General features: G+C 46.7%; 6 protein-coding genes across 6 annotated transcripts; 3 read left to right on the top strand and 3 right to left on the bottom strand.

Moving 5' to 3' along the window:
- The first annotated feature begins 3,777 nt into the window (after window positions 1–3,777).
- Window positions 3,778–6,612, top strand: F4822DRAFT_33036 (uncharacterized protein). Its single transcript, XM_051455637.1, has one exon. The coding sequence runs from the start codon at window positions 3,886–3,888 to the stop codon at window positions 6,292–6,294; it is 2,409 nt and encodes an 802-aa protein (XP_051319761.1). The 5' UTR covers window positions 3,778–3,885; the 3' UTR covers window positions 6,295–6,612.
- Window positions 6,613–8,164: 1,552 nt separating this feature from the next.
- F4822DRAFT_386701 (thioredoxin-domain-containing protein) lies at window positions 8,165–9,400 on the top strand. The gene is made up of 3 exons (XM_051456733.1): window positions 8,165–8,615; window positions 8,724–8,828; window positions 8,960–9,400. The coding sequence occupies exons 1-3, from the start codon at window positions 8,488–8,490 to the stop codon at window positions 9,156–9,158; spliced, it is 432 nt and encodes a 143-aa protein (XP_051319760.1). The 5' UTR covers window positions 8,165–8,487; the 3' UTR covers window positions 9,159–9,400.
- Window positions 9,401–13,821: 4,421 nt separating this feature from the next.
- Window positions 13,822–14,746, top strand: F4822DRAFT_424442 (class II peroxidase; the record flags this gene model as incomplete). The annotated part of the gene is made up of 3 exons (XM_051460146.1): window positions 13,822–14,155; window positions 14,222–14,609; window positions 14,665–14,746. The coding sequence occupies 3 exons, from the start codon at window positions 13,822–13,824 to the stop codon at window positions 14,744–14,746; spliced, it is 804 nt and encodes a 267-aa protein (XP_051319759.1).
- Window positions 14,747–15,229: 483 nt separating this feature from the next.
- F4822DRAFT_32899 (P-loop containing nucleoside triphosphate hydrolase protein) lies at window positions 15,230–17,453 on the bottom strand. The gene has a single exon (XM_051455611.1). The coding sequence runs from the start codon at window positions 17,255–17,257 to the stop codon at window positions 15,524–15,526; it is 1,734 nt and encodes a 577-aa protein (XP_051319758.1). The 5' UTR covers window positions 17,258–17,453; the 3' UTR covers window positions 15,230–15,523.
- F4822DRAFT_32898 (uncharacterized protein) lies at window positions 17,454–18,893 on the bottom strand. The gene is made up of 4 exons (XM_051455610.1): window positions 18,757–18,893; window positions 18,082–18,622; window positions 17,799–17,906; window positions 17,454–17,684 (listed from the first exon to the last, which is right to left on the bottom strand). The coding sequence occupies exons 1-4, from the start codon at window positions 18,847–18,849 to the stop codon at window positions 17,650–17,652; spliced, it is 777 nt and encodes a 258-aa protein (XP_051319757.1). The 5' UTR covers window positions 18,850–18,893; the 3' UTR covers window positions 17,454–17,649.
- A 380-nt stretch (window positions 18,894–19,273) lies between these two features.
- Window positions 19,274–20,959, bottom strand: F4822DRAFT_424439 (amino acid permease/ SLC12A domain-containing protein; the record flags this gene model as incomplete). Its single annotated transcript, XM_051460145.1, has 1 exon — window positions 19,274–20,959. One exon carries the CDS (start codon window positions 20,957–20,959, stop codon window positions 19,274–19,276), a length of 1,686 nt encoding a protein of 561 aa, XP_051319756.1.
- Between the last annotated feature and the right edge of the window lie 303 nt (window positions 20,960–21,262).

The following is a 21,262-nucleotide window of genomic DNA, read 5'->3' as shown; positions in this document are numbered from 1 at the left end:
TCTCCTTATACCGGGGCGGCTGGGCTGAATGGTTCAGGAGATCATCCTAATTAACGATGTTCTTAGCGATGTGCTCTTCGTTCGGCCACGCGATAGGCTGTTGATTAAAATACCTCTTGAAACATCCTAATGCTTCTCGACTATCGTTGGCTCCCCATTTTTCACATGGCTGATATGGCGGGCATCGGTTGTTTCGAAAGCATTCTCAGCAGCATAACTTTCTCATACATCCTGGACATCTAAATCCAGCCCCGGCTACACACGTAAGATTCAGCTCCGAAAGTTATGATCCTACAGCCACGATGAGGAATCATAAATCGCCGTCGTGCAATGCGGCTTTATTCATATAGCAGTTCAGGGCCTCATTCCACCGCCAGGTTGTCAAGCGCCCAATCAGCTCCCCTCGTTGTATATGTCGAGTTTGATATTCGTATGCCCGAATCATTTATTTCCATATTGCCAGGGCCAGGAGCAGAATTTTACATCCAATCAGACAAAGTCGGTGTATGACAGTGGTGTTTTCGACAATGCTCGCTCGACTACCAATACACACGTATACAGAGGTGCTAGAGCGAAACGGCGACTATGCAGAATCTTATCAAAGCTACCTAACATCCAATCGCCTACAGTAAATTCTAGTAAATAGCGAGGATAGCGGCCAACTACCTCGTTCATAGTATACCGTTCTAGTCAGAGGCACATGAAAAAGAAGCCGGACGGGGCCTTATCTGGATGCACGTTTGGGACCGATCATCCATTGAGCTCTCCAGGAACCGTTCTCTTGCATGCAGGCGCAAGGGAGATGCGTGTGTCAAGCACACAACCTTCTACGTGTCAGTCTCGAGAGGGAAGAGTAGCACCGTTTGAGTGACCACCAATACCCCCGCATCATGCAAGTGGTAGAGATCCAGATTTGCAATAAGAGCCGAACAGACTATCGCCAATATCGAGTTGCATTTGCGTCTTTTTACTTACGTACTAGTGAAGAGAGAAAAGAAAAGCAAGAACGAAATCGAAATAGTAACTTGAGGATCCGGCATCTCCAGTTGCGGTGACGTACGGAGGCAGGGGACGGAATAGGCCGCCCCTAACAACCATCCCAATTCAAGCATTAAGGCGTCTATCATTTCCATTCTAGAGCTCAACTACCCGAAGCTAAGTGTGCCTTGTTGTAGCGCACAAACTGTACTACCTCCCAATTAATGACGACGCAGAAATGCGGTACATTCGAGTACACCTAATAACCGTTGTTACTAAAGAATGCTTGCGGCACATGGGAAAAAAGAACGAGAAATTCAATAATAGATGCATGTCACAACACTAGTTCTCTGTCACAAAGTCTGTGAGGGCGAAACCCCCCTAGCAAGGTCCTGAATACGAGCCTCTTTAAGGCATTTCTCAATTTTAGGTATTTCAGCGCCGAGGTTCCTTGCTGGTAACATCTGCCAGGTACGAGAGTAACCCGCTTCGCTTACAGCGCTGGACGATGCGGTGGGCGTTTAGCGTCTGCAAGCGTGCGTGTAACAAGCCGATATTCGCTTGGCATAGGCTGTCAAAGCATTACAATCTTTGTTATTCCTACCTCTCACAATTGTTGTGCAGGCACGTGTAGGAGGCTAATTTGCCATGGACGTGAACGGCTCGTGAAATAGATTGCTACAAGACTTACGTCCCTTTCCGTCTTATCAACAGAGTCCCCTTGAGCTCGTCGTTGTTCATAGAAGGTTTTATCTGATGTGCTGTGACCCAAATCAAACTTTTCAACATGGGTGTCGCCCGTCATCATACGGAGTCTGGAAGTGGATGTAGTTGGCATGGACCAAGCGGCAAGCCGTACCGCTAGATGATCTAAGTGCCACTGTCTAAGGGTCCCGTCCTGCCCCTGCGAAGCTTTTTTGGGGACAAGGGGGAAAACTCGGTGCTTTTCAGTGGCTAGGTACTTCGTTACGGGGGTGCCAGGCTACCACAAAAAGGGTTTGTAAGTGACCGCTACGGAAAAGAAAAGAAAAAATCTGCTGGGTAATGGTATGTTTTCGAAGTCGTTCGTCTAACATAAGCCGTACCTGGGGTACGTTAATTTGCAGGTTTACGACGGTTATGTATCGTACCTTGCTTGCAATTCCTTGTTCCTGACATCACTGGCATACATGTACGTATGTAGGCATGTACAGCATCTAGTCGTTCTCGAGCTAAGCTGGACGAAGAGCCGGCTTTACTTCTCAAGTACCGCAGCGCTATGCGACGCCATGCTATCATTGATATTTACGCTTAAACTGTTGAAGGTTAGTCACAAGAGGCTTTAGGTATAGTGCCATTACTAAAGATAACTGAAGCATTTAGATGGTATAAACTAGAGATATATTGGCATGTAATAAGCAATCCCTACGTACCTCCTAGCTGACAACGACTTGTTTCATAGAGCATGATCCATACCAGGAACAAGTTGAGGACATTCTTCTTACCCCTCGTCTTTAGGGTTGATTCTGTATGTAAGTCTTAAACAGAGACTCATCCATTAATGGATCTTCTCTCTTCTCCTATCGGGCACATCCGCAACTTGACCCTTCTACGAACCGAGAGTTTGCGAAATCTAACCAGGTACCTAAATTGTTCTTCTCCATCAATCTGTTCCCTGTCAACAACGCCATATCTAATAGGATATTGGATTCGGATGGGGTGATAGGTTCAGTGTTGGGTTGGTACATAACGTAGAGAGAGGACAGGCCGTCAGCGATTCGGATGTTACATGCATAATGTAGGTACAAGTAGATGGTCAACTAAATGATACATCCCGGGAATACCTAATGGGATGTAACAGGTGACTTTACGGAAGTCAGCTAAAACGCTTTCGACTAGGGTGTTTACGACGTATTCGGTACTTTCATATTACGTAGCCTATCCCCAAATGTATACATCATCTATAGAAGGATCCACTCAAAAGGTGATTGTCCACAATACCCGTCAGCCCGTTAGCATTCAGCCCAAGGGTACAATAATGTACCTAGGTAACCCCCCTGGGTGTGACTTCATTTCGCAAAGCCCATTTAATCGGCCATTCCCTGCCACACGCACCGACTGAAAATAGCAGTCGCCAACGGACGCCTCCCTCTTTTCCAAGGTTTCCCCCCCCCATTTTTTTATCGTTTTTTTTTTTTTTCCCTTACCACCCTCCCCCGTGTCAGTTCATTGTGCTGTTCATTCATACCTAGTAATTCCCCACTGCCGACCGCCACAGGTTTTCCCTCTACCGATTTCACCCAGGTGATTGTCTTGTCTCTCCCCCTCCCACTATTAGTATTTCCCAAGGTCCCCTAGGTCCCTCAATCCTAAGGTTGAACCACCTCGAACCACCACTAGCTCTGGAGCCCAATCTAAAACTCGCAGCATTCCAACACGAACGAAACTCCGTCTTCATGCCTGCGCTGGAAACGCATTGAAGCGATTCGCGTCTAAGGAACAACAAAAAAAAAAGATTAATATCAACAATTTTATCCCTTTTGTCAGCAATCGCTACGCATACGGTCTTTTAACGCGAACGATCGACAGAAAGACAGGCGTCGATATATCCAGCGTTCCATAACCCCTTTGATTGCTGCAGTGCGACGATATCCTCGGGATTGCTTCAATTCGACCAGCACACCATAACAAGGTGCATGAATTGATTGACATTAGATTTCGACGATTCGAATTGGCTGGTAGCGTTCAGTTCGATCCTTTTACTAATTATATGCATAATTCGAGTTAATCCGCGCCCATGGCGATAATCATTCCACAACCATCATCACCCAGTACCATCGACAGGAACCCCCAGTCGCGAAACGCGATATAGCCTCTTCAATATTTCCAATAGCCGAGGACGATTGACGACCCTCGACTTCCGGAAATATGGCTATGTGGCCTTTCCGTCGCAGGGGCTCGCGTAGACGTTCCCGAACACCTGCCGCCGATTCCGACGCAGATACTACGGGACGTGGTCGTCAATACCAACCGCCATCACGAAGTCAAACCGAGCCCATCAATATTGCGACAGGCCCCGAGGCCCCAAGAGGAAAGCGAGATGGTCCCAACAAGTTACAACGGCGGCCCCGTACCTACAGCTTTTCTCCAGGTCGACGAGATTCTTTGCGCGTCACAAAGACTAAGAAAGGTCCGGTTGCGTCAATGCCTCCTACACTCAACTCGGCTGCTGTGGACGATGCTTTAAGGAATCATGGATCCAATGATGACCTCGCAACTCGAGTACCTACTCTGCACCATGACAATTCCCGAAATAAGCGGAGGGGTCAGCCTCTACCACGAAAGAAGTCGAGCAAACGACGGAAGGAGGACCATGATCGGGAAGCTGAAATCAAAGCCATGAGCCAATTTATGCCAGTACGTCCTGCTACGGATATGTGGACAGCAGGCCGCCCGATGAAAAGGGAGAGCAAACGAGCTAGACCAGGCCCGAACAGAAGCTGGGACGAACAACCCTCTGATATTTCGTTACCTCTCCCTGGTTCTATTCATTCAGCCATGTCATCAGACTCCGAGCAACTTTCTTGGAAGGTCTCTGCCCTAGAAGCACTCGCACCTCGCCCGACACTACGATGTGCTTCGAATCCAATTTACGGGCCGGCTGCTGGTGCCGGGTTAACGCGGTCTCAGTCGACAAGACGTAAGCTTGCTGATAGAGGCACAATTCCCGAGGCAACGTTGAAGGCCCACAAGAGGATCGACGACTTGGCAGATGACTTGGACGCGTCGGGTCTTCGGGAGTTGATGGAGCGAGACCAGCGAAGGAGGGAAAGAAAGAAGGAGAAAGAACGCGAGAGGATAGAAAGGCGTCTTGCTAGGAAAGCAGAGAAGCAACGAGCAGCAGAGATTGAGGCCACAAAAAGTGGCACTCCACCACCCCAAAATCTGGAAAGGGGTGTTTTAGGCCGTGAAGCGTCCGGCGAGGGACGCGACCCGGCTTCAGTAGTTATCACATCATCGAGAAGAAGGCGATCTAATGACTCGACTCGTCGACAAAGCGGACAACAGGAGGAACCTGAAAAACGAGAGGATTCCCCTAAACCATTAGATGAGTTTCACCGCACGGAAAGCATTCCGTTAGAGCCGTCTACTCCAGCTAAAGCTCCCGAGTCTGTAATTGTTCCTAAATCTATCCCAGAACATGTACCCTCCTCGCGCTCTTCGAGTCCAAGAATTTTGGATTTCATTCGAAGGAAGTCGCGCTCGAAATCACCAAAGGAGTCCGACCAGACGAGAATGGATATTGAATTACCATCTCCTGCACCCACCAAGCCTGAGTACGCAGAGTCCGGCGGCAGAGCATCTAGGGCGTCCCGAGCATCGGATAGCGGCTCCTCGAGACCATGGAGATCATTCTTTAAATGGGGAAAGAACAGGCGCAACTCTGGCGGTCCTTCGTCATTCTCGAACACTTCACGAGATTCCATGTTAGCTGGCCCTCCACCGGCTCACACGAATTTTGTCCCACGAAAGATTAGCTCCAGCGTTCCTAAGAGAACTATGTCTCGCTTCCGAGAGGATCTTCCCGAGCTACCGATTTCCCCGCCAGATTCGCGTGTAGCGTCCCCTGAAGCCGAACCCTTACCGACCGAGCCTTTGCCAGCCATCCCCGACGATGTTCAAATGCGTTATGATACCCCAACCTCAGGCCGTCGGTCCCACGAGGCTATGCGAGCAACCCCCATTTCTTGGCAGCGCGACGAAGTCCAAGCTTCACCGGCACCACAATCCATGTCGCTCGCCTCTATTGATTCGGAAGCGTCTTGGCTCTCTGGTCGCATCAGCAGGAAGCGAGCTTCATCAGGCATAAGGAATTCCCTACAACAATATACCCAACCGCCATTTTCTGGTGGATCCGAAGAACGTGCGTCAGACGATGAGAATATTGTCGAAGATGAATATATGAATAGCGTAGTCCCTGAAGAGTCTCGCCGCAAGTCCACTGGCGAGGCTCGCCCCAGTAGCGATGAAGAAGACGAAGAACGCGAAGCCAAGTGGGGCGCAGTCGGCCAAACCCCTACCGTTATGCACCATCGAGACACCATGCGAAGCCGAGAAGGACTCCTTCAGACCTTTGATGACGAAGAGGACAAAGATCTCGAGAAGTATAGTGACGATGAGGAAGGCCAGAGTCCTGTACAACCCCAAAGGGCAAGAAGCGTCAACTTAGACAAGGGCCATGCTCGGAATTTTAGCGCTGGTAGTGCCAAGTTGCTTGAGATCTCACCTCGTGCATCTGGCGAGAACCGAAGGAGTCAGACAAACATCACCCAGTAGTTCTGTGCGCTGACTTGGACCAATTGGTTCCGAATACTGGAACATACGAAAGATATGCGATATTAGCCAGGAGATATGACTTACAATCATTCACCATTTCCTTGCACCCTCGGATAGACGCCAATGGCGCTTCGCCCACCTTCATTTGATATTTTCTTACACTCGAGCTACCGACCTTCATTCACTCATTTCAACATTTCCTTTACTGTTTCTCAACACAATTGCCAAACAGAAAAAAAAAGTTGAAAAGATCACAAAATGTTATCTATCTCCTGGCCAAATTATCGCAATATCGAATCGACACCCTCCACCTACTCGAACCGAATTATCTACTCTTACCAATACGTCCTCAGCCTCACTACCCTTCGAAGTTCGACCCTTTATTCGAAATGAGCATGCGAGTTTCTTCACTATAGCAAGTTGCAATCCCGACGGCTTCTCTACTTCACACTTAACAAAGGGAATACATTGAGGGGGAATTTAATGCGGGCTATTTTATTTTTCTGTTCTCGATATACTGCGATACCACTGGGATTTGTTTGTTTTTCTAGCGGCGGGTTTCCTGTTTTTGATACCACTCATATTCTGCCCAAGTGCAGTTTCATAGGCATCTAGAGAAGTGCCTACAATGATGCATGGATGTTGTCTTCCATACACTGACCTACCTAAATTTTGATAGCGCGTACCATGTCTATTCGACTTCACTTGACTTCTTGGCCGAGAGAATAATTAGGAGTAAAAGGTCTATGCTATGTAAGAAAGCATCGGACCCAAAACACCTTTCCACTGGAGTTATGTGTGTGCTTTTCGCTCTCACATCGGCGTGCGAAATTAAGCGGTATGCGAGCGAAATTCATTGCGATGCATTTTAACCTGTTTTCGAATAGACATGCTCGGGGTTTGAGCGGGTCCAAGTTGGCGAGCTACGGCAGGCGAACTAGGTGTTTTCGGGATGGGGAAAATTGGAAGTGCAAGTTTTCAAAACCAACTAGAGAAGGTGTTTAGTTTTTGATTGATTGGAATGGGATGGGATGGGATGGGAATATTAAGGAGGGAGAGAGCGTGTGAGAGGCCGACTTGGGCCATTATACCCTTGCCTCGCCCGTAAGTAATATTGGAAGCTTAGGTTGGTCATGTTGTATGTACATGTATGATGTATAATGCTTGTAGGGTTGCGAGCGAAAAGAAGAAAAAGGTTATTCTTAATACGAGGTCTGCGTGAAGTGCATGAATATGTGATCGTGTAAGTTCGATGTTGTCTTGTTTCTGCATGTTGCTGAGATGTGTGGTTGAAGTATGTTCTTTGTCATGTTGATGTCTCTGGCTAGCTGTAAGGGGGTTGTTACACAGTGAATCTGGAAGCGCTAAGACAGTTACTCCTATTATGATGCTCTAATGGGTAAGATCAGTAATACTATTGTTCGTTTGATTTCTAGATTGCCAGCCATTTCAATGTGTGATGAACCAAATAATGTTAAAAGGGGAAATACAAGATCGTGTGAATGGTAAGTGACTATTTTCATTACCACATGACAATTTCTTGATCAATACCACTATAAGGGGCGAGAGTTATTTTGAGGTTATATTTCAAATCCCGAGGATTTGGAAAATAATGGCTATCACTAATCCAAACAGGGACCTATAGTCAAATACGTGATTTGGAATCTTGAGTGATAAAACTTTGGTGTCGGTGTTGTTCGGGGAAATGTTGCAGGTCATTGGCAGGTCTGATAGGTACAATTTTAGTTGAACTGAGCGCCACGGACCCAACCTCAAGGCCCTGGAATCGTTAGCAAGCCACAGAAGCACCTCCCCAAAAGACCCTAAAGAGCATGCATGTAGGTTTGATCACGTCATCAGTTACACTTACAAATCAAACATTTACATCATCAAACTAAAGATTAGCTAGGTTAGGTAGGTACCTTACAACGCCTTGTCTTGCCGTGCCTTCCATCAGTTGCGAAATATCAATCACCCGCATGAATTACTGAATTACCCAATAACACCTATACAACTCTATTACCTTCCACCTTCTACCTTCCACACACACCGGTTACACCAAGCTTAATCAGTCTTGGCGTAGCCTTACTTCCCTCCTGTCCCTAATTATTAGAGAGAAGAGCTAAAATACATAAATAAACCCACCATTGCCCCGCGCATCCAAAGCCCACTTGCAATTCCATTTTTTTCTCCATGTCAACAAACTTCCTACGAGCAGCTCAGTCTACATTCAGACAATCTATCTACAGACCGTCGCATATCGCATCTTTACGCCAGTTCCATACTACCTCGCCCAACATGACTGTCCACAACTACCAGACGTAAGTTTCACCGTCCTCCGGGCCCCTGCAGCGCAAACCGGCTACCCCGCTTAGCCGGGTGCTGTCTTCCTACGAAGTGGTGATACAATTTGCTAACATTGCGCAAAGCGCCGACGCCTTCAAGCAGGCCATCAAGGACAACAAGGTCGTGCTCCTTGACTGCTTCGCTACCTGGTGCGGTCCTTGCAAGGCTATTGCTCCCATCCTAGCCAAGTAAGTGCAAATCCACGAAATCCCTCACAAGTAACACCTCGGTTTCGCAAAGTTTGCGCAAACCAACCTACCACATATATACGTATATTATGCGTTGGAAAATGGATCGCTAATTGGTAATTGTGATATAGCCACTCAAACGACGAACAGTTCAAGGACATTCACTTCGCCAAGATTGACGTGGACGACCTACCTGAGTTGAGCCAGGAGCTCGGTATCACCGCTATGCCCACGTTCCTCCTCTTCAAGGACGGAAACATAGAGCCCGCTGAGAAGCTCGTCGGAGCCAACCCCAACGCTCTCGTCACCATCCTCAAGAAGCACGCCTAAATTGTTTGCAAACATAATGCGTTGAGAGGTTTGAGTTAGGATAAAAATATGTGTACTAGAGGATCATACGAACGTGACGAAGGCTGAGAGAGGATATCCCACAGAGTTCGAGGTCGGCTTACACGAGCATGCGTAGTTGCGCTTTGCGCTGGAGGCTCGTCATGATGACGCGGATGGTTTTCTGTTTTGCCATTCCTATAGAATTGGGCTTACCGTAGCCCCAATAAATGAATTCCTATGAAGCAGTTTTCTCATCGCGGTGACGTTCTCAAATCATACGATCTGCCTCTTTTCATTGGTTCCTTTACCTTTACACGACCAAATACCAACGTCATCTTCCTTCAAACCACTAAGAGGCCAATAAGGGCCAAGAAGACTTATATATGTAAGTAAACAGGAGATGCGATCCGAAGAGCATATGAACCTAAGGAAAGATTAGCTAATATTGCCCTATTTGAATACAAGCATGAAGTCTAGACAGATTACTAATTGTGAAACTTATATAATCAAGTGCCTTAGCTAATGGAGCTCATGATGACTCAGGTGCTTGCTTACTAACTGTATGTATTATCGTACAGAGCTATCCCTTAGTCATCGTCTCTCCCCTATCTCTTGCTTACTAAGATAGGTTCACTGTTCAGACCACTATAATCTGTCTTACCTTGGTTGTCATCTTAGGGCTGCAATTTTCTAGCAGAAGGTAGAGTTATCCTTCGTGTGTATACTAAAACTTCCATAGTGACTAATTGTACGTTTCTCGGACGATTTCGACGTGCTCGCTCCCGAAGTGGCAGTACTACGATGCTCAACGGACCGTCTTCGAGACAGGATAGGTACTCTTCGGAAGGATAGCAACTTGTAAATCAGGCCTGTGGTCTTTTTGCGTCGTAAAGCTTCTTTGCTCAGGGAATACAGGCCCCGTTTATATTCCTCGAGGCAGCGTCCCTGCCCTCTAGGTTGGATACGAATTGCCAAGACTGCTGTTGGTGTTTGGGGCTCAAGTTTTGCCCCAACTGCCTGCGAGCGTGGAGTCATGCTGTGTTGGTTTCGCGGGATCCTTCCGAAAATAAGCTTAAGGGTTAATCCGCCGCTGGGGAAGCTGGGGAAGCTGGAAAATAGAACCATATGCACTCGTTGACCCTTTAATTTGGTCGATAGGTTGGTCTAGAACATAGGGCTTTGGAGGAAAGGTCAACATATACGATTACACTGAAAAATGTGTTGGTCTCCTGGTAGCAATGTTAGACCGGCATATCTGATGTGATGAATATCGAGCCGAAGTAGTACATATTACTTTCGATATCCTTACTGTCTGTTTTAGATATCAGTATTGAACCTATGTGAAAGTTTCCCTGGGGTAGAGGGAAGTTCTCTTAGAGACTCGAAACGACTAAACGAAGCATGAAAGATAAGATGTATAGAAAAAGCTAAAGTATACCCAGTTTCGTCAAATCTATCAGAGGCATGGGATGGGATCCTGCCGAAACGGTAACATCAGTTAAGTCGGTCTAATCTATGACGCGGGACTTATCTCGAAAACGGATACGAGTTGTAACGTATAAGTAACGAAGAATGATATTTCTGGAGGCAGATTGCTAACAATATGTCAAATTATTTGCCTGTGCATTAGTTGCGAACTGTTTTCAAGAATACTAGGTAATAACCAACCGCGCGCGCACTAACTAACGAACTTCAAGATCAGCATTTTGAGTATATGCTAGTTAGTAAATACCGAATTCGTCGCATGTTTCAAAACACATCGTGTAGTTACATCGACATATCACTTGTTACAGGTGATATATCAACAATTTAGACCAATTACATTCGATCAATTAGCATCTTTTTCGATTTGTGCTGATGCGGCTCTGTAAGGTACCCGATATGACCTGCAGGGGCTTCACGTTACGGTTGGGCATTATCTGCAGGGACGCGTACCGATTTACGTAATTATCTCACAGATCAGCCCCCCTAGAGATTGCGAGGAGGATTCTGACTTAGAACGAGTCTCGTATGGAAAAGAGAAAGAAAAAAAATTAGAAAAAAACAGAGTAGTAATTTCTTCTTTGCTATACGCGTAGCCCCATTATCAATGTTCGTGGAATTCGCATTCGGTAACCGAACCTTTCGATTTCATGCCGACGAGGTAGTATCCAAAATGGCACCTTAGGAATACCGGGGTTTCGGTACATTAAGACCATACATATATCTCGGAACACTTCCAAGTGGGGACCCCATATGGGTCTTCATAGCGTCGGTATGGTCAGAACACTAATGAGTGGTGCTTTATTGGTCATAGCTACGAGGTGGAGATACCTTTTTTTTTGGACGACGAGTTGCCTCTATTGTCTCGTTAAGTGTTTAAGCCCTTCCTCGGATTGGCTTCCATTGTCTTAGAGATGCAACAGCTACCGAGCACTTAGTCTAAGATATGATATCCAACAATCTGTGCTATGTATATCTCTAGATAGCCAAGTCAAGTTCTAGAGCCCAGCTAGAACGTATGATTTGAACAAAACATATATGTACATGAAAGATCTACTCAAGGAATTAATAGAAAATGATTGGTTGGAATAGGGGCTGAAATTAAGGCTGTCGTTGCTCTCGCTCGGGCCATGACCCATAGAGCTGGGGTTTCGAATAATTACATTGGGCAATCAGGTCGTAGCTGACAATGAATGGGGTTTAATGTGGAGTGTGAGTTTATGGTAAAGTCTAAGCCAAGATATCCAAGATGTTACAACCCCTTATTCGACAGTCAGAAAAATAGACAGAAACCCAACGGCGCTTACGGCTTTAGACGCCTAACTGGAAGACGTATTTTCTCTAAGGCTGCTGACACTAACAATCAAGAATTCATTTTAATACTACTTTAGGTAGTTTAACCTGGGCTTTCCTTTCGACCTATCAGCAGTCTGATAAAGAAGGATTATGTTTCCTCGGGCTCCATTGCCCCGTTAATGGGCTCGGAATATCTATATCATAGCGCTCTAAGGCAAGACACGTAATATACTTCATTAGCGAGATTTGCGAATCTGCCAAAGTCAGTCGATAAGCATGGTCACGTATTTCAGATTGCTCTGCATGTGGAATCTTAGCTCACCGCTTGCATCTATGTGGAGGCGATGAGAACAAGATCTTGAGGCGAAATCCTCTCAATTGACTACGAACATCGTGACGACGATTTGCTCCATTTTCAAAGAGACCCCGAATTTCGCCGAGATAAAGGTAGATTGTTATTAGTTTACGAAGCAGCACCAGGAGGAGTGCTTGATCTTCGCAGGGACTGATAACATCGAAGAGATACGTATTCCCACCACGACGTTGGAGGAATTATTTTTTTTGTTGCACCCCTGTCCAGATCAAAGGAATTTAGATGGGATGATAATACGATAAAGAATCCTACACATCATTTTATCTATGAACATAACCCCAGACATCATTCCCGCGGAGCTAGCGCTAGTTGCGGCTTTTGGTGTTTAAACAAAAAGCCTCATTGGTAGCCTGTGTCGTCCTGTTGTTTTTTATATGGTCAGGCGAAATTTGTTTCATAAACACGCGTCCACTGCCCATATTATGAGGGGCCAGGATCTTGACGCTAGGGGAAATTGACGATCCCTACCGACTGTAGTCTAAGGTAACATTGACGCTGGAGGCTCTTAAGGGTCCCCCCTGTTGCGAAGTTAGAAACAACTTCCCCCACGAAGTGTCTAAGCGTGTAAAACACAGACATATCGCACTCCGTCGTCGTAAGCACGTAGTATTGACAGAGACGTCCCGAGATCTAATCCTAGGAGATGCTCATCTCTTCTACTAACCCACGGCCCTGGGGCTGACAGCGCCAAGATTTTTACCTACAATCTCTATTGTTAGTGATACCACTCGTTCGTATCACAGTTAGGAGTTCCTGCATAATATTTTCACCATAGTGACAAGACTATGATCGTCGCTAGGATCGGTTTGATCATTTCCGCACGGGTGGCAGAATGAGTCCTGCATACACATCGTCTTCGATCGTTCGATTAGCTGAGGGAATTTGACGATAGGCCTAGCCGTTTAGAGCGCCGTCGTGCCAAGTAGGTAACCGTTAGTTCTTGTTATTCTATGATGAATATACGATAATCATCACGATAAAATCTTTAAAGGATAACACATATTAGCTAATAGCGAATAGAGTCATATCGTGAAAGAAATATATGTGTTCCGGGTTTTTTTTGACATCTCGGCTGCTCCCATGCTACCGCTTGCGTGGCTCCATCCAGGTCTCGGCATTTTGCTACCTTTTCGGATGCCTCCCGGGAAGCATCCTTGAGGGACCAAAGCGATATCTACCTTGTAAGTTGTATGTAGGGTCTGCTAGTATGAAGGGAGTCTAAGGGCCATAGTATCATGACTATGATTAGGAGCACGCTGGTAAGAGATGCTTCCCACATATAAGTATCAGGAGACGAGACGCCAATATCTCCCAAGATGAGCAGCACCACATCAAGTTTTCTCAGCTTCCATCATCATCTTAACTCCTAGGCTGGCCATTCAAGGGTTACATTCGATCGTTCATCTTCAAGATCTACTTCGTCTCCATCGTTTCTTCGCTGTTTCTAGCATATCATTGCTTAGCATTCGCTTTATACAAAACAAGATCACTCACTAGTGTACCACATACAACATGTTTTCCCTTAGATCCTCGATACTATTCACTGCCTTCGTGGCGAATTACGGGCTTGTCAGCGCACAATGCCCAGCAGCCTGGACGGATGTTGCTGCTGATCTCAAGACGAGCTTCATAGACAGCTCTGGCAACTGCAATGACGATGCTCGCGCAGCTATTCGTCTTGCCTTCCACGATTGCTTTCCCGGTTCTTGTGACGGATCGATCATTCTAGCTGACGAGTGCACCGACCGCGGCGAGAACGCTCAGATGGTCGACATATGCTCATCCCTTGGCGATAAAGCAACACAATTTAGCGTCGGCACTGCCGATTTGATCCAATTTGCTGCTGGTGAGTACCTAAACTATCCCACTACCCCCTTTATTGTATCACTAGCTCACAAATATTCGACAACAGCATTCGCCATAGCATCTTGCCCGGGTCTGCCCGCGATATCCGTTAAGGTCGGCCGAACAGATTCATCTACAGCAAACCCAACAGGCCAGATGCCTGGACCTAATGACAACGCTACTTCGATAGTTGCTGCCTTTGCGGCTAAGGGATTCACATCTACCGAGCTGGTTGCCCTTGTTGGAGCCCACAGCGCTGCTAAGGATCTCAACGGAAACGCTCTCGACTCGACTGTTGACGATTTGGACACCAACTTCTACACTGAGACTGCTGATGGAACTGCCCCGGCCAGTCTCAACAGCGATGAGTCCCTCAGCAACTCGACGGAGACCAGTGGTGACTGGAATACTTTCGGCGCTGATGCCTCGGCCTGGGCGGATGCGTTCGTGCCTGCGTGAGTTTTCTTTTTAACATATTACTATAGTCTAATCGCTAATAATTCTATGTAGTATGGAAAAACTGAGTCTCCTCGGCAACGACGAAGCTAGTTTGACGGATTGCACCGACGTCATAGCTGCTGCTTTTGCTTAATTGTTAATGTGTTAGGTTATTAAAAAGGGTTTGTTTGGAATCAAGGAGTTCATGTTGGGAATTTGGGAGTTTCGAGCATTTTCTTTCTGGTCATGATCGCATATGGATGATTTAGTATCCCGGGCGTTGTATCTGTATCATTATTTAATATTCTGTACATTACTGTATATACCTCAGCAATGGGGATTTGTACCTTGCGTATTTGCAATTGGTAATGGCCAATTACTTGTATCAACAAGTTTTCTCACAAAAACGTTGTCTTCGTTCAAATAGTATGTTGTGTTGAAGAATTAGCTGATCCCCTCTCGAGGACAATGACGAATAATGACGCAATAGTCCGAAAGCCACATGTGTAACGTCCGAAACGAGCTGGCTTGTACGAGGGTATGAGGTAATGTATTAATGACTAAGCTGCTTTCGTAATGGTCGAAGTCAATTCACTCAGATTTCTGACGGTTATTCAAAATTTAACATTCAAGCTTGCATAGATAGGCACGGAAATTGTTTATGCGAGGAAACAAAAAACATTTTAAACTATTAAACTACCTAACTAAAACATAAATCTTTCTTCTTAGTTTTCTCTCTTTTCTTCTTTTTTTCCCCTTTTTACAATATGTAATAATACATCTGGTAACAATAGTACCGACCAAGTAGGCCAAGAAAGTACTTGAAAACCTTGGAACTCAAGGCCCGGAGATTCTATCTCTTTTCTAGCTACCTACTCTCTTTCGTCCCACTATTTCGTTCCTGTCACGAACATGACTACGAAAGTGACTATCATCGCGAAGATCCAGGTTCATCTCGACCTCCCCTGAATGACGATGGTCGACCCCGCGAAGAGCCAAGGACGCTGCCACCGCTTCCACCAGCACCTCTTCCACTACCGCCTCTTGGAAGCTTGCTGGCGGGTGGAGGCATCTTGGATGCCGACGGTTTGGACCCGCCATGCATAGAGGTCGGTCGCGGTCCAGTCCTGCTGGTTCTCTTCGTGGAAGCCAGCTTCGCGTTGGTAGCTTCCTGCCCTTTCTGGAGAGTTTGCATTGTGGTAATAAAGTCCTCCCTGAAGGGGCTGACCATGACGAACATCATGGTCTTGCAGTCACTTGAGAGCACTGGTCGCAGCGCGCGTGTAAGCGCTGTGTCGTAAGCAGCGACTCTCCCATGCGCCATGGCCGTGATGGCAGAGTTCAGAGAAAGAAGGGATTGGTTGATTTCAATTCCCTCCCTAAGTCGCTGACCCTCTAAGCCATCAGCAGCAGATCTTTCCGAACCGGCCAGATCCACTATATTGAACAGTCCCTCTTCTTTTTCTCCTCCCTTGACTCTCACCCGAGTGATTTTAAACGAGACGATCAGGTGTGAGCGAGATGAGGTCTCGTTCATGGCTGTAGAGCTAGTTGCCCTTAGGGCAAGTACCTTCTCAAACATACTCTCTGCTATAGCCTGCTGTGAGAATGGCACAAATAGCGCCTCATCTAGACGGATCTCGGATTTAGGACCGTAGGGAAGAGGTTCTCGCATGAGATCGAAAATACGATCAGCGTAGATCTCTATAGCGGACATACGAAGATCATACTTAAATTCGTCTGACGTAGTATTCATGATATCGAACATGCGAGCTATGGTTCGAGGAACAATACCATCCTCTAGTTCGTTCTGGGGATGCTTGTGGCTGAGGGTGTACGTCTTACCCGATCCAGTTTGTCCGTAGGCAAAGAGTCCAACCTTCTGGCCGGACATCGCGTGCTCTATGAGGTCACTGATTTCGTTGAAAACGTCGTTGTTCGAATCCCTCTGCCCGAAGACGCGCTCAAACTCGAATTGCTTGTCTTCGATTACTCGGGCACCCGTGACGTCGATTCGCTCTGTTGGGATGCGCAAAGTCCCCCAATGGTGTGTCAAGTCGCTCTTTATCGGCTTTCCGAAATCGGCAAGCTCTTCTTGAGGAGTACCATGAGGAGCAGGTCGAATGCGGCACATGACCCGAATATTTCCTTTCATCGCCGACAGGGTTTCAAACATGACTCGACCCCTGTTTCTCTGGTCTTCGAGTTTCACCTTTAGGTGTTTTCGGCGTTCTTCAGAGTCTTGGTAAAGGCCTTCCCACTCATCTCTATCTTTCTGTGCCTTCTTTAATTCGGCTTTGAGGGTCTTCAGTTCAGCGCTTCTTGCCGTGTGATCCACGTTTGCGGGAGAGGGAGCGCTCCTTGGCGGGCTGCCGTGCGATGGTGGAAGAAGCTGTCTTACTAGGCCTTCTATCATGTCGAATCTACCGCGTAGAATTTCGAAATCGCCACTGACAGTCCCTTCCCTGGGATCATGCATCTTGTCTAAGCGCTCTAAAACCTCTTTCTTCATCGAGTCGACGTTAGCTCCCACAACGTCCAAACTATCCCTGGTAGACTGTTCTTCCATAATCCTAGACTCCTCGAAGTTGGTAAGGATTTTGGTAATATCCACGAGATCCGACTCGACATGGGCGATTTTATCGTCCGTATCGTTTTGATTCATCTTGACACTGGGGAGGAAGTTAGTCGCTGATACGAATAATTAACTTGGATTGGAAGAATAAATAAGTTGTGAACTAGAAACTTTGATCGATACTAGACTGTTGCTCCAGACATAACTTGACTGCTTTTCGCTCAGCTTATATACATGCCGGCCAGAGCGAATCTGTTGTGAAAAGATTCCGCTATCTTTGAACATGCCGAATTTCTTTGCACACGAAGAATTGTTCTCCTTGTTTGAATGCACAATAGCATAGCTATGCGATTATGTGTATCCATACAAGGCAATTGTTATATTTGTTCATCCCCTAAAGAGCACGTGTTAGGGGTTCTAGGTAATAAAGTATCGTCTAGCCTCTTTGATGGTATTTACATTGTTAAGGATAGGATACACGGCTATATATCTTTGCTCTTCGTTGGCCCAGTACGCACTGCAACAATGAAAGTCAGCAATGAAATACCTTCAAGGGGACAGTTCGGGTGGTTGGCGTGACGTATTTTCTGATATGTCGAATCAGGGTGCAGAACACACAGATACTACTTACTGAAGAGATTAGGTGGCCTATCTCGTGATTCAAATTCGCTATCAACAAGATATTCCATATCTGGCCCTTCTCCATAGAAGCCTAAGCGCTGGTAGACATGCCGACCCACTGGATAAATTCGTCAGAAATGGCAACCCGTGGTTATCGTTAGGGGTACATAGCACCCAGGTCACAGGAAGAAGTGAACGGAGACATTGAAGTAAAAACCTAAGATGGATAGGCATAAAGGGGCGAGGACAAGGCATTATTCAAAATCGCCATGTCAGACAAAGGATTAACTTACTGCTAGACGCCTCCGTGATAGCTTCTAGACCACCTCTACGTTTTGCTTCGTCAAGTCCCCATTGGACCAACCTCAAGGCGATTCCTCTTCTTTGATATGCCGGATCCACCGCGCATGATCGGAGATGCATCAACGACGGTTGTTGCGATGACTCCTTTTCCTTAACCACCTCAATCCGGCGCTTCACAAACGAGCGGTAGACCTGGCAAAGGTAGCGCTGTTCAGGTTCGTTATTCGGGTAAAAGACGTCAAGATCCTTTGACTCGCGCAAATCATCGGATGGCTTCACCCCGCGACCCTCGACCATTGATAACTGCATCCATATCGCTATACCGGCGACAACGCGCTCTCCTTGTTGGTTAGGAAGAGTCGCTTTGAGAAAGATTGTGTTATCATTCCCATTGATGTCGCGGGTTATGTTACGCCATGAGTCAACTAGGAGTTGGGCACCTCGGGCTCTACCTTCAGGGCCGGGTTTGTCCCACCCTGGATTCAGGTCTATCCATAGGGTATCGCGGGTTTGATGGCCGAAGGCATTGCACTACACGCGTTAATGAGTATTTTTATTAGAAATTGATGTTTCAACGACAAAAATGAAAACCATCTTACATCCAACTAAGCCAAGGACCAACCAAGAAATAGGGGTAAGAATATACAACATAATTTTATACGTACCATGCAGTCAAAACCCGCAACAACATCTTCTGCCCGGTCAATGACCTCGATCCTGATTTCCCCTTCTGTTTCTTTTGGTATATGGTGAGTCATGCTGGCCTTGATGAAGAAGTGGGGAAGTTCTGCATATGAGCTGGCATCGGAGATTGTGTGATTTTATAGTCTGCATGGTATAATGTAGCACTAGTTACTCATTAGTAACAGCAGGGTCTTAAAGCGGCCAAGTTGCCAAGAAAGTCGCGAGACTGCAGTCAATTGCTTCGCTGCACATCTGAGGTTACTGGACTGCTATGTAAATCTACTTGGGTATTGTCTATCTTGTTTATTTGATTTAGACAACTCGGGAGTTTAGTTATTATTTCGCGGTGGTCCGAATCCTAGTTTAAATAGCGCAGGGTCCGCTCCCGCCTTCAGGTAATAGGGCGAGAAAAAGATATTTTCTTTTAACAGAGTGATCATTTGTGTAGTTTAAGTATATGGATATCATGCGGGCAATAGGAATCAAGAGGCGAAACTTTCAGTCCCATCCCAACATAATGTATATACTCTTTAGCCACCGATGGCTGTTGTACTTAGTTGGAGCCACAACCGTCTCTGTAGCGACCTCCGATTCCCCGTCCACTAGGACATCAGATAAGCCAGTCTTAAGATCAACGGAACGAGGCGCCCTTATCCAAGGGTCGCTTCTGGTTACAATCCTATGGCCAAAATATATCAGTGAAAACGCCGGGATGCCGATATATGCGGCGAAGAAATCAGATACAGTAAAATGCCCTGGGAAGAAGACCGAGAATCCATTCAGCAACCCAAATATACCAAATGCCACAATGGCAACCCATGCTGCATAAGGTTGTACTACACTGGAATATGGCAAGTCAGCTTTTGCGATACCTTGTACTTCGCATGCCCTTCTAAAGCGGAAGAAAATGAGACAGCAACTTGTCCAGCTGATAAATGCCGCCGTGTTGATAACACTAACAAACCAGTTGAACACGATGCCACTGACAGTACCGACGTTAAGATACGCAAGTAAAGAAAGGAGACTCGAAGCTATTACGGCGTACATGGGTACGCCGTGTTTGTTGCAACGGGCGAATATCGGAGGCGCGTTTCCTGCTATGGCTAGCGAGTACAGCGACCGACTAGACATATATAAAACTGAATTACCGCTCGACCAGGCTGAGGTAATAACGGCAGCATTGATGACGCTGTCTAGTCCATGTATCCCGGCATTCTTAATAGCAATAACCCACGGAGACGACGCAACTCCTTTTCCGCCGTTGGCAAGAGCGGATTCGTCACTTCGGCATATGACACTAATAGCAAGAGCTCCGAGGGCATAGAATATGACTAAACGCCAAGTGAAGTGTAATGCAGCTCTTGGAAGATTCTTACGAGGGGATTGCATCTCGCCCGCCGTGATGATAACCAACTCAGGACTGAAGTTGAAACTGAAGCACGAGTAGATGAGGGTGAAGAGGAATGCGCAAAACCGGCCACCAGCGCCTCCGACGAGGTACTCTTTAACCGGCCCAGGGTCTTGCCAATACCAAAAGCCCAGGCGAGTATGGCTAGGCCCACCGCCGAAGAAGAGAACAGCGGAGAGAATCAAGAGGCCGATTATGGTGAACACTTTGATGGAAGCGAACCAGAACTCAGACTCCCCATAGACCCCAACGGGGAGAAGATTCAACGATATGATAACAAATAGCATAATAGTGATCCATGCTGCCACAGGAACGGTGTTTGGCCAGTAATCTATCACGACGGCAGCGGCGGTAACTTCGTAGGCGACACTTATACCCCACGTATAGAAGTACATCCATCCCAAAGCGAATCCGAGACTAGGGGATACAATTCGATTCCCGTAATACGCTACCGACATACCCGGAACGGGCATATAGGCGCCGACCTCCGTGATCGCCGTAACGATGGCATAGACAAGAAAACAGATGACTAAGTATGCTGAGAATAGGAAAGCCGGACCGGAGGTTGCTAATGCTTGTCCCGTGCCAACGAAAAGTCCGGTGCCGATTGTACCTCCTATTACGAGCATCTGCGAGTGACGCGATCGGATACCCCGCTTGGTACCGTGGGAGGCATGTCCACTATCTTCCTCCGAATCATTGCTCAGCTCCTGTACATCTTGAGGAAGTGGTAGCGGCGAAATGGTCTCTTTCAGTTCTTGTTCGGGCACAGCCATTTTCACTTAACTTCTCTTCTGTTGGCGTTACTTGACGGGTGAAAAAGACGCAACTAGCTGTAGATGGCTGGTTTTGATATATATTCTGCTTACTCATGATCTGATTCCTTCTAGATGGTATCACCTGCATTCGGCACCTCTTATCATTTGGTTACAACGAAATCAACCTTCTGATTACGCATGTCACTCCTAGAGTGAGACGGGGCGAAACATTCTTCCTGTGGCTTGGTCCTGGAGGCCGGGGCTTTCCATTTGACATGGACTTCTAAGAATCGTGTCGCGGGCCTCATTTTTGATTACTTT

Source organism: Hypoxylon trugodes (genome assembly GCF_022578975.1).
Source record: "Hypoxylon trugodes strain CBS 135444 unplaced genomic scaffold F4822scaffold_1, whole genome shotgun sequence".
Lineage (NCBI taxonomy): Eukaryota > Fungi > Ascomycota > Sordariomycetes > Xylariales > Hypoxylaceae > Hypoxylon > Hypoxylon trugodes.
The sequence above is the reverse complement of the archived record's forward strand: the minus strand, read 5'-3'. Positions and strand labels throughout refer to the sequence as shown.

Coding starts and splice junctions, on each gene's coding strand:
- F4822DRAFT_33036 (XM_051455637.1), top strand. CDS start 3,886: ATGGCTATGTGGCCTTTCCGTCGCAGGGGCTCGCGTAGACGTTCCCGA.
- F4822DRAFT_386701 (XM_051456733.1), top strand. CDS start 8,488: ATGTCAACAAACTTCCTACGAGCAGCTCAGTCTACATTCAGACAATCT. Junction 8,616..8,723: donor ACTGTCCACAACTACCAGAC/GTAAGTTTCACC, acceptor CATTGCGCAAAG/CGCCGACGCCTTCAAGCAGG. Junction 8,829..8,959: donor ATTGCTCCCATCCTAGCCAA/GTAAGTGCAAAT, acceptor ATTGTGATATAG/CCACTCAAACGACGAACAGT.
- F4822DRAFT_32899 (XM_051455611.1), bottom strand. CDS start 17,257: ATGAATCAAAACGATACGGACGATAAAATCGCCCATGTCGAGTCGGAT.
- F4822DRAFT_32898 (XM_051455610.1), bottom strand. CDS start 18,849: ATGACTCACCATATACCAAAAGAAACAGAAGGGGAAATCAGGATCGAG. Junction 18,623..18,756: donor TTGCGGGTTTTGACTGCATG/GTACGTATAAAA, acceptor TAACGCGTGTAG/TGCAATGCCTTCGGCCATCA. Junction 17,685..17,798: donor TAGGCCACCTAATCTCTTCA/GTAAGTAGTATC, acceptor TCATTGTTGCAG/TGCGTACTGGGCCAACGAAG.